The sequence below is a fragment of the Euleptes europaea genome, chromosome 2 (assembly GCF_029931775.1).
Source record: "Euleptes europaea isolate rEulEur1 chromosome 2, rEulEur1.hap1, whole genome shotgun sequence".
NCBI classification, from domain to species: domain Eukaryota; kingdom Metazoa; phylum Chordata; class Lepidosauria; order Squamata; family Sphaerodactylidae; genus Euleptes; species Euleptes europaea.
The window spans coordinates 125661042-125674167 of record NC_079313.1 but is presented as its reverse complement, the minus strand read 5'-3'; the positions used below and the strand labels follow the sequence as shown (position 1 = coordinate 125674167).

General features: G+C 45.8%; 1 protein-coding gene across 2 annotated transcripts in view; it reads right to left on the bottom strand.

Moving 5' to 3' along the window:
* Positions 1-6679: 6679 nt before the first annotated feature.
* Positions 6680-13126, bottom strand: part of VAPB (VAMP associated protein B and C) — a 61483-nt gene continuing 55036 nt past the window's right edge. For both annotated transcript variants that reach the window (XM_056844419.1, XM_056844421.1), the window contains exons 4-6: positions 12697-12777; positions 8365-8541; positions 6680-6941 (exon numbers count right to left, since the gene is read on the bottom strand). In XM_056844419.1, coding sequence (XP_056700397.1) covers positions 6783-6941; positions 8365-8541; positions 12697-12777 — 417 coding nt within the window. In that variant the 3' untranslated portion in view covers positions 6680-6782. The remainder of the gene's footprint in view (positions 6942-8364; positions 8542-12696; positions 12778-13126) is intronic.

Below are 13126 nucleotides of genomic sequence, written 5' to 3'. Positions count from 1 at the left end.
CTTCCGCCTGCCAAGCAGATGCTGTACCACTGAGCCACGGCCCCTCCCCACAGCAATAGCTGTATGCTCAACTGTTACAAATGGAATTTCGCCAGAGACCAGAATGCACAATGTGAGCTGCAGAAATTGAGATGCACACAAATTGGGGTCTTGATTTTTTACAAAAGCAATACAACACAGTGAACCACCGAGTGCATGGAAGGAGACGTATCCAAGGCTTGGATCCTGACACAGTCCCACTCATGCTTCTCTGCAGCCATTACAGGAGCTGCCTCCTGCCGTGAAACTCGCTTCCTCCACCACTAGCCCTGTTTGTGCAAGGCCTCCTTGAGAAACACCCGTTTTGCATAAACAGAAGGGCCAGTGACAGAGGAAGCAAGCCCTGCAGCAGAGGGCAGTGACCGGAGAGAAGTGAGAGGAACACCGTCGGTATGATGTAAGCTAGAAAGTGCCGTGCATATTATCAGCAGGTCTTGTAAATGTATGATGGAATGATGCGCTATTGAAAAGCCTAAACACGCTCACCCAAAGTGCCATTTGCACATCAGAGGGGAATCAGCTCTACTTCAAAGCATCCCTGCAAGCACCTCCCTGTTTTTGCCATTTCCTCTGCACTTTTAGGATCAGTGCTCATCAGATTAATATTTAAAGCCTTTGTTCAGATGTCATGCCAAGAGGCATGCAAGCACTCAGCTAGAATTCACACGTGCTATTAAAGGGCTCATGGGCCACTTCACATGATCATCTCTGCACACAGCAGGCCAACCCTCCCCCCCCCCATTAACTTGCATATAAGGGTGTGCTGTTTGTGGTAAGATTAAATGCCATGTCCGCACACCACTGCTTTACCTACATTGGATGTTCTCTCAGCCTTATTTTTAAAAAGTAGTTTGAGTTTACAGCACTGCTTAATTAAGAATTAACTTTTTTTTTAACCAAGGGAGGGGCTGCGGCTCAGTGGTAGAGCCTCTGCTTGGCATGCAGAAGGTCCCAGGTTCAATCCCCGGCATCTCCAGTTAAAGGGACTAGTAGGTGATAAGAAAGACCTCTGCCTGAGACCCTGGAGAGACGCTGCCGGTTTGAGTAGACAATACTGACCTTGATGGACCAAGGGTCCTCCAGGACCAGAGCAGCATGCTGAATATATTAGGTACTGTGAAACACAGGCAGGATGGTGCTGCTGCAGTCGTCTTGCTTGGGGACTTCCTAGAGGCACCTGGTTGGCCACTGGGTGAACAGACTGCTGGACTTGATGGGCTTTGGTATGATCCAGCATGGCTTTTCTTATGTTCTTATGAGTGGACATGTTCGTGGAGGATAGGGGTATTTATGGCTAGTAGTCAAAATGGATACTAGTCATGATGCATACCTATTCTCTCCAGGATCAGAGGAGCATGCCTATTATAATAGGTGCTGTGAAATACAGGCAGGATAATACTGCTGCAGTCGTCTTGTTGATGGGCTTCCCTGAGGCACCTGGTTGGCTACTGTGTGAACAGACTGCTGGACTTGATGGGCCTCGGTCTGATCCAGCATGGCTTTTCTTGCGTTCGGATCTGATTCAGTATAAGGCAGCTTCATGTGTTCATGTCCATCATTCCTGATTAATACCATAAGGCATGTTTTACAGCCCATCTATTTAAATTTTGCTCCCTTTGCATCTTGGCAGGCCTCCCAACTTTCAATCAGGAAGCCACTTTCCTTGACAGGGTGAAGAACTGCCATCACAGAATCATATGAGAAATCAAAGATCAACAACTCAAGGAGGGATGTGTGTGTCACAAACCTTTTATTTAATGAGGTACTTCTGAATAATTAAAAGTATCCCAAACCACACCCACCCACCTTCCCAGGGGCTGTGGTGCAATGGTAGAGCTTCTGCTTGGCATGCAGAAGGTCCCAGGTCCGACTCCTAACATCTCCAGTTAAAAGGATCTGTTAGTAGGTGATGTGAAAGACCTCTGCCTGAGACACTAGAGAGCCACTGCCAGTCTGAGTAGACGATACTGACTTTGATGGACCAAGGGTCTGATTCAGTAAAAGGCAGCTTCATGTGTGCATGTGAATGTTACCAAGTTTCCATCAGTCTAGAAACATAATGTGGACCAGAGTACCAGAAATGAACCGGGTTTGATTCCCCACTCCTCCACATGAGCGGCAGATGTTAATCAGGTGAACTGGATTTGTTTCCCCGCTCCTACACACGAAGCCAGCTGAGTGACCTTGGGCTAGTCACACTCTCTCAGCCTCACCTACCTCACAGGGTGTCTGTTGTGGGGAGGGGAAGGTGACTGTAAGTCAGGTTGATTCTCCCTTAAGTGGTAGACAAAGCCGGCATATAAAAAACAACTTTGCTTCTTCCTGGATCTTCTAAGGGATGCATGAGCTACCCTGAAGCAGCCAATGATCTACCGGTAGCTCACAAGCTACCTGTTGGAAGAGCCTTGAACCAGAAGCAAAGTGTGTGTTATGTCACTTCTGACTTATGAATTAACAACCTCCAAAACATCCTAAAGTCAACAGCCTTGCTCAGGTCTTGCAAACTGACTTCCTTTATTTAGTCAACCTATCTCTTTTCCTACTGCCTTCTGCTTTTCCTAGCAAGAGGCCAAGTACACTACTTTTAAAAAAAATATCAAGGTTTTCCTCTGCAAGCTCAAGTGTCTACCAATGTCTACTTCATACCCTACTTGGAGCAGTGGGAATGCCACCATCTAATGGCAGTGCTCATTCTGATCTCAAGAGTGCGTACACCATGCATGTGCCGTTTTAAACACTGCAGGAGCGGCCTCATCTATGGGTTCGTGCTACAGCTTTATACATTACACTGCTAGAGAATCAACCCATGAAAAGTTCCCTTGTAGTGTCACTGCAGGGCTTAAAAGAGGCATTGGGGTTATGGGCAATTCTCACCATGTTTATGAGGAATTCTCAATATATGGTGGACCAAGGCGGGGCCAGGTGAGAGCAAGACATGAAGCCAGAAAAGGAGAAGAACAGGTTGCTGGCAGTGGCTGTACTGGTTGTGTTCAAGGGAGATTTCCCATTAGCCAGAAGTCTGTTTTTAAGCACCAACAAGTCCCTTGTAACCACTGAGGTATTCATCAATTTAAAAGATATTGTCCTCCTTTCTCCAGTGTGGTGTACTGTTAAGAGCAGCAGACTCTGATCTGGAGAAACAGGTTTGATTCCCCACTCCTCCACATGAAGCCTGTTGGTGACCTTGGACTGGTCATAGTTTTCTCCAAACTCTCAGCCTCACCTACCGCACAAGGTGCCTGTGGGGGTGGGAGGGAAGGTGATTGTAAACTGCTTTGAGACTCCTTAAAGGTAGAGAAAAGTGGGGTATAAAAACCAACTCTTCTGTAGACAGGAAAAAAAAGGATTGCAACCTAGGAGTAGCACGGCTCCTTCAAAAGGCAAGCAGCACCATCATGACTCCGACATAGCAAACCATGGTTTGTGCTCAGAGTTGGCCTTCTAAGCTGTGAGTTTAATACATCCGGCTTTCCCCTCAATTCCCCATCTCATTTCAGCCCCCATTCTGCATGGCTTTTATCCAAGCAGGTCCCATCACCTTTTCTATGGTCAAAAGTGACCCCATCCTCTGTTTTCACCAGCAGAAAACCTGGTTGGATCCAACCCCATGTTTTTTTGTTTCTAATATACAAGACAAACCGTGATTTGGACAAGCACAACAGTTTCTTGACTCCTCACAGGCCATTCACAGAAGCTTTTCCAGAGAGGAGGTATGAGGATTGAGATGTGTTCGCTAGCCAGCTAAATTTGCTGAAAACATGGTTTGCAAATCAGCTTCAAGCCACGGTTTGAGCTTCTAGTTTGGAAGCAACCCTCAAACCAGGGTTTGATAATTCTGATGTATCAGCAAACCATGGCTCACAAGTATGAAATGTTGAAGCAGGCAAGCGCTAAATGCTTCATGCTATGTACAGGAGAATCAAGTTAAGCTGCAAGAATTGCTAGCAGAAGTACAGATGCAAAATTTCCAGAAATTTTGAAGCCATGGTAAAAAAATATTTTTCTGGAAAAACAGAAATTTGGGGGAAATTAAAATAGGTGCCAATACTCACTTTCCTATCAAGCCTAGATCTATTTTGCAGTTTCAAAAATAAAATTCATCAATTATAACTTCGTTAATGTATACAATTGTATTAACTGGCGTATTTATGGGATTTGAGGTACTCCATTTTCTACAAGTAGAACTGCAAATTTACCAGATATTTTAAAGCTGCAAACTGGTGCACTATATGCTACCTTAGCCCATTTCATTGCTTTCTAAAAAAAATGAAAAAGTATCTATTTGAAACATTAAAAAAAAAAAAAAAACATCTGCCTAACATTTCTTCTCAATGACAATTCTGTTTTGCAAGGCCAAAGTACAAAACCAGAGTAATAACACAAAGACAAAATTTCCAATAATTTGGGGGGAGATTTATTTGATTTTTTTTAAGATGCTACATAGTCAAACAGGATTGGTCTTTTTTTTTTTTTTACAGCATAGAACTAATTCCTACTAATTTTTCCCCTACATAGACTTATTTTATATACAAAAAAAACAGTTTCCTGACCGCTGTTTTCCCCAATGTTTACATGATCAAAACTGACAACTGTGGTGCCCAAAGCATTAAGAGGCAGAAGAATCCATCGTCACTACAACAACAGAAATGAAAAATAAAAATTAGTTCTATTCACCGGCTTTGAACAGGTGCCCTTACCCCCCTCCTCTCATTTAACTGTGTACATAGCAGTTGTCAAATTTCTGCGACGATAAGGAAAACATGAGATGAGAGACATTAAATAAGTTAAATATGCATTAAACGTTTTGTGTCGTCCCCCCCCCCGACTATGGAGAGTTTTAATTCTGCTACACGAACCAATAGGAACTGTAATTGGTCCCGCAAGAAGGCGGTGGCAGTGACGCTCGATCCGCACAACCGGCCAGTCACCTCTCAATACAACCAGAGTCAGCTTGAAGCTGTTCACGGCTCAAGTGTCCAGAACCGAGTTAAAATGGAGACAAAATGAGAGAGATCCTAGAGCCGTGGGCCTAAAACAACTCATCCTGTCCTCCTCTCCCACACTCGGGGCAGTGAAGTTATTTGCTTAGGACCAGGAGTTCTGCCTATCTCATTTCCTTATCCACCAGCATGGGTCTCAGCCACAGAGAGAGTTGGGCCTCTCTATCTGGAGCACTATTCAAAACCAGCGCTAAGCAGCTGAAGGGCAAAAAGGGTGGGGGGAAATCTCCTCTCTGCAGCTGGGCTGCTGAGAGGAGCAGACAAATGGAGAAGGCAGCAGGCGCTGAAGGAAGATCTGCTACCATTGGGCATCCAAAAGGAGACCCGTTCTCCCCTGCCCCAGTCCACAAGACTAAATCCCCAAACCCCTCCTCTCTAAAAGCTTCACAAGAATGTAGTGGATAGAGAGGGGGAGACTATACGAGAGACATCACGCAAGCGTGTGCACGCCCATGCTGCAATGTGTGGGCACACACGTGGGAGTTTGCCGTAGGGGCAAAAGTGGAGAAGACTTTCACAAACACAACAAGGAGCGGAGGCAAAACCAAAAAAAATGTGATGGACGAGGAGGCAGAAGCGTATGGTCCCCATTAACATGATGTCATCCCAAGTGGAACACAGACAGACAGACAGGAGGAAACTATTTTATCTGACTGGACTAACAGCAAGAAGGGAGGGGTCAGAGCGCACGATGCCACGGCCCATGCCGTCCCAGCATCCGACAAAATCTGGTTAAACGGAAGCCACAAAACCGGATTTAAAAAACCAGGAACCACCTCCTCAGTGAGAACAGGAGCACTCTGGGTTGCTTTACCAAGGCTAAGAAGATGGATCCCTACGACGTCAAGCCAAGCCACCAACGGCTATCAAGTCTTCCTCACTGAGAGCCTCACAGAGAAGAGGCGGGATAGAAACTGAGCCCCCCAACCTCTCCATTTTTTCTGCTCTACCCCCCTGCCGACTTCTAAGACCTTGTGTTTTCACCTATCCTGCAAGCAACTGGGACTAACTGCAAGACGACCCCTCAGCTCTGGAGCTGCTGGTTGCCTGGGGGGTCTCGAACCTGCTCCAAGCCCTCCTCTCTTCCTTCGGAGTTCTGATTCCCCGCAGCTGCCCAGACAGCGTTTCAATGCTCCTGCGGACAACACGGGACTCAGGAGAGGCAAGGCTGCGCCGCTCGTTTGGGAAGAATCTTAAGAGCAGCTCGGGGAGTAACACGGCAGACAGATTCTGAGATCAGAGTCACACCCACTTGACAGAACTGTTAAACATATGTGGAGGAATGGCGGGTTAATATATTTTACAGAAAGCCAACCACCATTCCTGTTTAAGCCAACCTCCAGGTATTAAAAAAAAAAGGACTTGCTCCCCCAGAGGAATCTCTTCCTCCCCCCAACCCTCCACAAGAAAAGAAGTCCAGTAATATGAACCAAGGTCCGAGAAATGTTTTAAAGTGACTTTTTTTCTCTTTCCAAACAATGCACTGTTATAGTGTTAAATTCATGATTATCTTCCAAATTGCTCACAAATCCTTTCTTCTCCTGCTCACTCCTTGCGCATCTTAAACTTTTTCTAGAAGATTATGTTATGTTAAATGTTATATCTGTGCGGAGGGGTAAAAATTTAAAAGGCAAGACCTGTGAGATGTCATACATTTTTTTTTAAACATTTGTTATGAATAAATTTAATCCAATGATATGGCAGATCCCTCAATCCGATTTACAATCCTCGAGCATGCTGCCTCTACAAGGCAATTTTCCCTATAATTACGCCAACAATAAAGAACAAGACCACCAAGGCAAGTAGTCTAGTGCTGAGACCCTCCTCCTTCACAACGGCAGCAGAAGCAGAGATTGGGTGGTTTGTCTGGGGTGCTTTCCTCATCCGCAGTCCATCTTCTTCCTGCAGCCAAGAAATGACATTGGAAACGTTTGGACACATTTCATATGAGCCTGTGTGTGTGGTGGTTAAGAGTGGTGGAACAGTGGAGTCTGATCTGGAGAACGGGTTTGATTCCCCACTCCTCCACATGAAGCCAGCTGGGTGACCTTGGGCAAGTCACAGCTCTGATAGAGCTCTCTCAGCCTCACCTACCTCACAGGGTGTCTGAAGTGGGGAGGGGAAGGGAAGGTGATTGTGAGCCGGTTTAATTCTGCCTTAAGTGGTAGAGAAAGTCGGCATATTCTTAATTCTTCGTCTTCTTAAGCGCTGTCAAGTCAATTCCAACTCATGGCAACCCTATGAATCAAAGTCCTCCAAAATGTCCTACCATTAACAGCCTTGCTCAGATCTTGCAAACTGAGGGCCATGGCTTCCCTTATAGAGTTAATCCATCTCATGTCGTGTCTTCCTCTTTTCTGCTGCCTTCAACTTTTCCTAGCATTATTGTCTTTTCCAGTGTCTCTTGTCTTCTCAATTACACGTTCATATACTGTGAGAGCCAGCACAATGTAGTGGTTAAGAGTGGCAAATGCCAATCTGGAAGAACCAGGTTTGACTCCCCGCTCCTCCACATGAAGCCTGCTGGGCGACCTTAGGCCCGTCACAGTTCTCTCAGAACTCTCTCAGCCCACACAGAGGCAGGCAATGGCAAACCACCTTCAGACATCTCTTGCTATGAAAACCCTGTGGGATCGCCATAAGTCAGCTGTGATTGACGGCACCCACACCCACACCCACTGTGCTAGGAAAAAAAAGGTGGCAGGAAAAGAGGAAGACCCAGACGCAGATAGATCGACTCTATAAAGGTCGCTACGGCCCTCAGTCTGAAAGACTGAGCAAGGCTGGTAATGTCAGGACAATTCGGAGGACACTGATTCATAGGGTCACCATAAGTGAGAGTTGTTCAGCAGAGGAATCAGCTGCCTGGGGAGATGGCGAGCTCCCCCTCACTGGCAGTCTTCAAGAAATGGTTGGATGAACACTTATCAGGGAGGTTTTAGGCCAGGGGTGTCAAATATAAGGTCTGAGGGCCGGATCCGGCCCTTGAGAGCTGTTATTTGGCCGGTGAGCCAACCAGGGCAGCCACCTCCCCCAGTCCTGATCTGGGCTGACGAGGCATGGCCTGGCCAACGACATTTATGTCATATCCAGCCCTTGTAACAATTGAGTTTGACACCCCTGCTTTACGCTGATCCTGCACTGAGCAGGGGGTTGGACTAGATGGTCTGCATGGCCCCTTCCGACTCTATGATTCTAAGTCAGAAGCGACTTGATGGCACTTAACACACACATACTGTGCTAATGGAATACACATTCCACTTATGATTCAGTCAAGAATAGCTCTGCCACCAGAAAGAAAACGCAATGTAAAGACAATGATTACCTTAAATTGTTTATTCTCCTCCCGTAACCTCTGAACTTCTAACTGCAGCCTCTTACATTCTTCCATTACTTTCTTAACTTCGGTGTCATCCAAAGAAGAACTTAATGATTTTGACATTACAGAAGATTCTGTCTTTGTTGCAGCTGTGGATATAATTTTATTTATTTCTACATCATGCTGTGGAGACAAAAAAAAAGGGAAGGGGGGAGAGAGAGTTATTTAAGAATGCTGCTTAATCTGAAACAGTCGGATAAAATCTGCCTCTTACTACTAGATGGAAAATAATCCCTTGCTGAAACCAAAAGAATCCTTTCAAAATGTCCTAACTTTTAAAAGGTTCTATCGTGCACACAGACCCAGTTCCTCAAATGTAAACACAGTTTCAAGTACAGTCACTTAAGGCCCAAGACACTGAATAAACAGCCATAACTCACAGACTCTTTCATTAAAAAAAAGAATTTAGACCTATTTCAAATGCAAATGGTTCCACCTCTACTGCAGTTGCTCTAGTAGACAGGATAGGAAGCAAGAGGATGAATTCCCTTCCTAATGTCATACTGTTGCCAAGTATGCTGAAAGAGCTGACCTTGCAGTCTCTTGTTAGTTCTTCCTTTGCCCCCCAGTGTGGTGGGAAGACAGGGTGTCTGAAGATCTACTCCTCAATCTGCAAGATGCTCAAGGTTAACCCCAAGTAATCTGTGAATCTCCAGGAATCCAATGAGAACATGAGAAAAGCCATGCTGGATCAAACCAAGGCCCATCAAGTCCAGCAGTCTGTTCACACAGTGGCCAACCAGGTGCCTCTAGGAAGCCCACAAACAAGACAACTGCAGCAGCACCATCCTGCCCAGCACCCAATATATTCGGCATGCTCCTCTGATCCAGGAGAGAATAGGTATGCATCATGACTAGCATCCATTTTAACTAGTAGCCATGAATAACCCCCTCCTCCATGAACATGTCCACTCCCCTCTTAAAGCCTTCCAAGTTGGCAGCCATCACCACAGGCTGGGGCAGGGAGTTCCACAATTTAACGATGCGTTGTGTGAAAAAATACTTCCTTTTATCAATTTTGAATCTCTCACCCTCAAGCTTCAGCAGATGACCCCGTGTTCTAGTATTATGAGAGAGGGAGAAAAGCTTCTCCCTGTCCACCCTCTCCAAACCATGCATAATTTTATAGACCTCTATCATGTCTCCCCTTAACCATCTTCTTTCCAAGCTAAACAGCCCTAAGTGACTTAACCGCTCCCCATAGGACAGTTGCTCTAGTCCCCTAATCATTTTGGTTTCTGCACCTTCTCAAGCTCTGAAATATCCCTTTTTAGGTATGGTGACCAGAACAATGATCACTCCAAGAAGGCCTAAACACTTGGCTGAAACTTGGCATGCTGTCTTGTGATCCTATCCTAGAAACATTTTGCCTGAGCCAATGTAATCACCATTATTTTGTTTCACAACTACCGGAAGAAACAAACACCAAGGGAGGAACCATTCTTCAAGCCAGTTTTAAAGCAAGCTTGTGTGGGTTTTAATCACATCAGTCCCTGAGTGGGAGATACTTGGGCAGAGAATTCCTTCTTCAAAAAAATATCTGGAGGTGTTCCTACACACCCTTCCCTCTGTACTTCTGGAATGCTTTATTCCTGTCTGTCATCAAAACTGAGTCACAGCAAGGAATATCAACAAAGGCTAAAAAAACAGTAAGAACTTGCTTTGGCCCACGGAAACTTAAGGAAGCAGCCTTAGCAGCGGTTTGGCTACAGGGAACCTGGGGGGAAGGCTTTTCTGGGGATGTTGTCCTCTTAATGCACTCCCACAAGAGGGAAGAACTCCTGCATCCCTAAAGGATTTTAGGATGTGTTTAAAGACTGGCTCTTCCCAGAGGGCCTTTGATTAAGAAGAAGAAGAGTTGTTTTTTATATGCCGACTTTCTCTACCACTTAAGGAAGAATCAAACCGGCTTACAATCACCTTCCCTTCCCCACCCCACAACAGACACCCTGTGAGGTAGGTGGGGCTGTGAGAGTTCAGAGAACTGTGACTAGCCCAAGGTCATCCAGCTGGCTTCACGTGGAAGAGTGGGGGAAACCAACCCAGTTCACCAGATTAGCATCCGCCGCTCATGTGGAGGAGTGGGGAAACAAACCCGGTTCTCCAGATCAGAGTCCATCGTTCCAAACCACTGCTCTTAAACACTACACCACGCTGGCTCTCTTAACAAGCAACACCATAACAGAGGGATTGGTATTATTGTTAAATTGACTTTTATTTCTTTCCTGGTATTCTAAATTAACATATTTTAATTGAATTCTTAATATCTTATTATGCTATAAACTGCCTTGAGAGCTTTTTAGTGGAAAGGCAGTCACACAGTGCTTGTTTAGGTAATTTTTAAAAAAAAATCATAATTATAGTTTTATTTATTGCATTTTAAAAAATTTGTAATCCCCCTTGAGCATCTGCAAGGAAAGTGGAGTATAAATGAAGTAATTATAGAATTAAATTAAATGGTTTCAATACAAAAAGCAAGCAAGCTTGAACACGTGTCCATTAACACCCAGAAAAAAAAATATTTGAAGACTAAACAATGGATAAATAAGGTTTTGGCGCCCTGAAAGGTCTTTATCTCTACCCACGCTAAGCAGGATAAAGTTACGAGAAATGATGCAAATTTGCGTAACTCGTCTAACTGATACAGACTGCAGAGTTCAGCTTCTCTCAGAGTTCCATAAACATGGCTCGCAAGGCCAGACTTCAGAGTTCGGAAAATATTTCGAAGAAGTACGTTTCTGAAAATAAAATGCCATCCAGGGACAAAAGCAACAGCAGCTACCAAGTATCTCTTCTACCACCCAAAGTATTCCTGCATTTTAAGTCTTTTAAGAGCCAAACAGCCCATTCCTGAGCTCTGGGGCCAAAAGAGCTCAGGTGGCACGTAAGTGGCCATGCCGGCACCCGTGCCATTTGCGCCTAGGCTTACCAGGTTGGTTCGCTCCACCAGTGGGAGCTCTTCAGCAGCGTGCAACGCGCAAGACTGCCTCGCGCTTAAGTCACTTCTGGGTTTACTCGGAAGCAATGCAGACACTCCATCAGTCTCTGCTGAAACTCTATGGTTTCCATAGAGTTTCAGCGGAGGTTGCTAGAGCTTCTGTGTCACTTCCGGGTATAACTGGAAGTGACGTGGGCGCATCGCGCATGCTGCCCGCTGGCCCTCAGGTGGCTGGCGGGCAGCCCAGTGGATTGGCGGGATTTTACCCGCCACCACTGGGCACTTGGCAACCCTACTTGCGCCACTGAGAGAGGCAGGGACGCCGGCGTTAGGGCATTCACGCCAGCCTCCCTGTGCTGGCACAGTGCTGGGATGCCGTCTCAGTGTCCTGCCAGTGCAAATCCCCACACCGTTATCCTGGGGGTAGGGGGCATTACCAGCCTGAAAGGGGTCAGGAAGCTGCCTACTGGCAGCTCCGCCCCCTCCAACAGCAGCATTGCTGCACCAGGTTTTCCTGGCGCAGCCTCGCTGTTTCCGATGGGCAAAATGCCCCATTTTCAGGGAAATTTTTTAAAATGCTTTTTTAAGCCTTTTGGGCAATGTCTTTGGAGGCACCTCTGCCACACTGTCCCAAGCCGCCGAAAGGCTTACGAATGAGCTGTAAACCGAAGATGGCCCTGCTGGATCAGACTGGCAGACCAGCATAATGTTTCACACAATGGCCAGCCAGTCTGGAGGACCAAACAAACAGGGCACAGAGGTCACAGTCCTCCCCTGCTTATGTCTCCCAGCACACTGGGACTCAGTTTTACTGCCCCTGCACAAGGAGGCTTCCTTCAGCCACCGGCTAATAACCATGGATGGACCCTCTCCTCCTGAATCTGTCTAACCCCTTTTCAAAGCTATTTTATGCTTATGGTCATCACTCCCTCCACTTGCACTGAATTACTCATTAATTAGTATTTCCTTTTATCCGTCCTTAACCTGTTTGCCAACAACTTCATTGGGTGCCCCTAAATTCTAGTATTAATGGAGAGGGAGAAAAGCTCCCTCCTATCCCTGTATAATTTTATAAACTTTTAACGCCCCTTAACCATCCTTTTTCTAAACAAGTCCCAGACACACCAGCCTTTTCTTAAGAGACATGTTAACCCTCCTTCCCCAAAACACCCTCTAACAGACCCAAGGGGAGCAAGATGCTATCAAGGGTTTTACATTTAGGTACAAGCCGATGTTTGGGCCATGGAAGGTTCAGCTAACCAAGTCCAGCATCTTCCGAGACCAATCTCATCTGTGAACAGCAGCAACTACGCTACTAAGTAAAATTCAATTTAACTCACAGGTTTATCATTTTCTGCTGGCAGCTCAAACACACATCTAAGTTTTGAATCCATGAGTTCTTCTGGTTTTGCTTCTTTCCACTAAAAGACACAAAATTAAAAAGTGGTTGTTAGAGAGAGTGAGAATATATTACTACAAGGGCTACACAAGAACAATGCTGATTAGGGTAGGGGGGAGAGTATGAAGAATGCTGGCATCTCTCTGACACAATGAGAAGACTTCCAGTTTGAATATTCCGCTTAAATAAGTTTCTGCTGGCCGTTTATGCATGGGTACTTTCACTCATGTTCGCCCCCGGTCTGTCGTGGCTGTTCCTTGGAGTTGTGCATGAGTTTTCCATCCATTAGAGATTACCTCGCTGCCAGCCCTTGCAATATCTGGGTCTTTCCCTTCCTCTGTTAACCCGACTCTTCCATCTTCCCTGAGCAA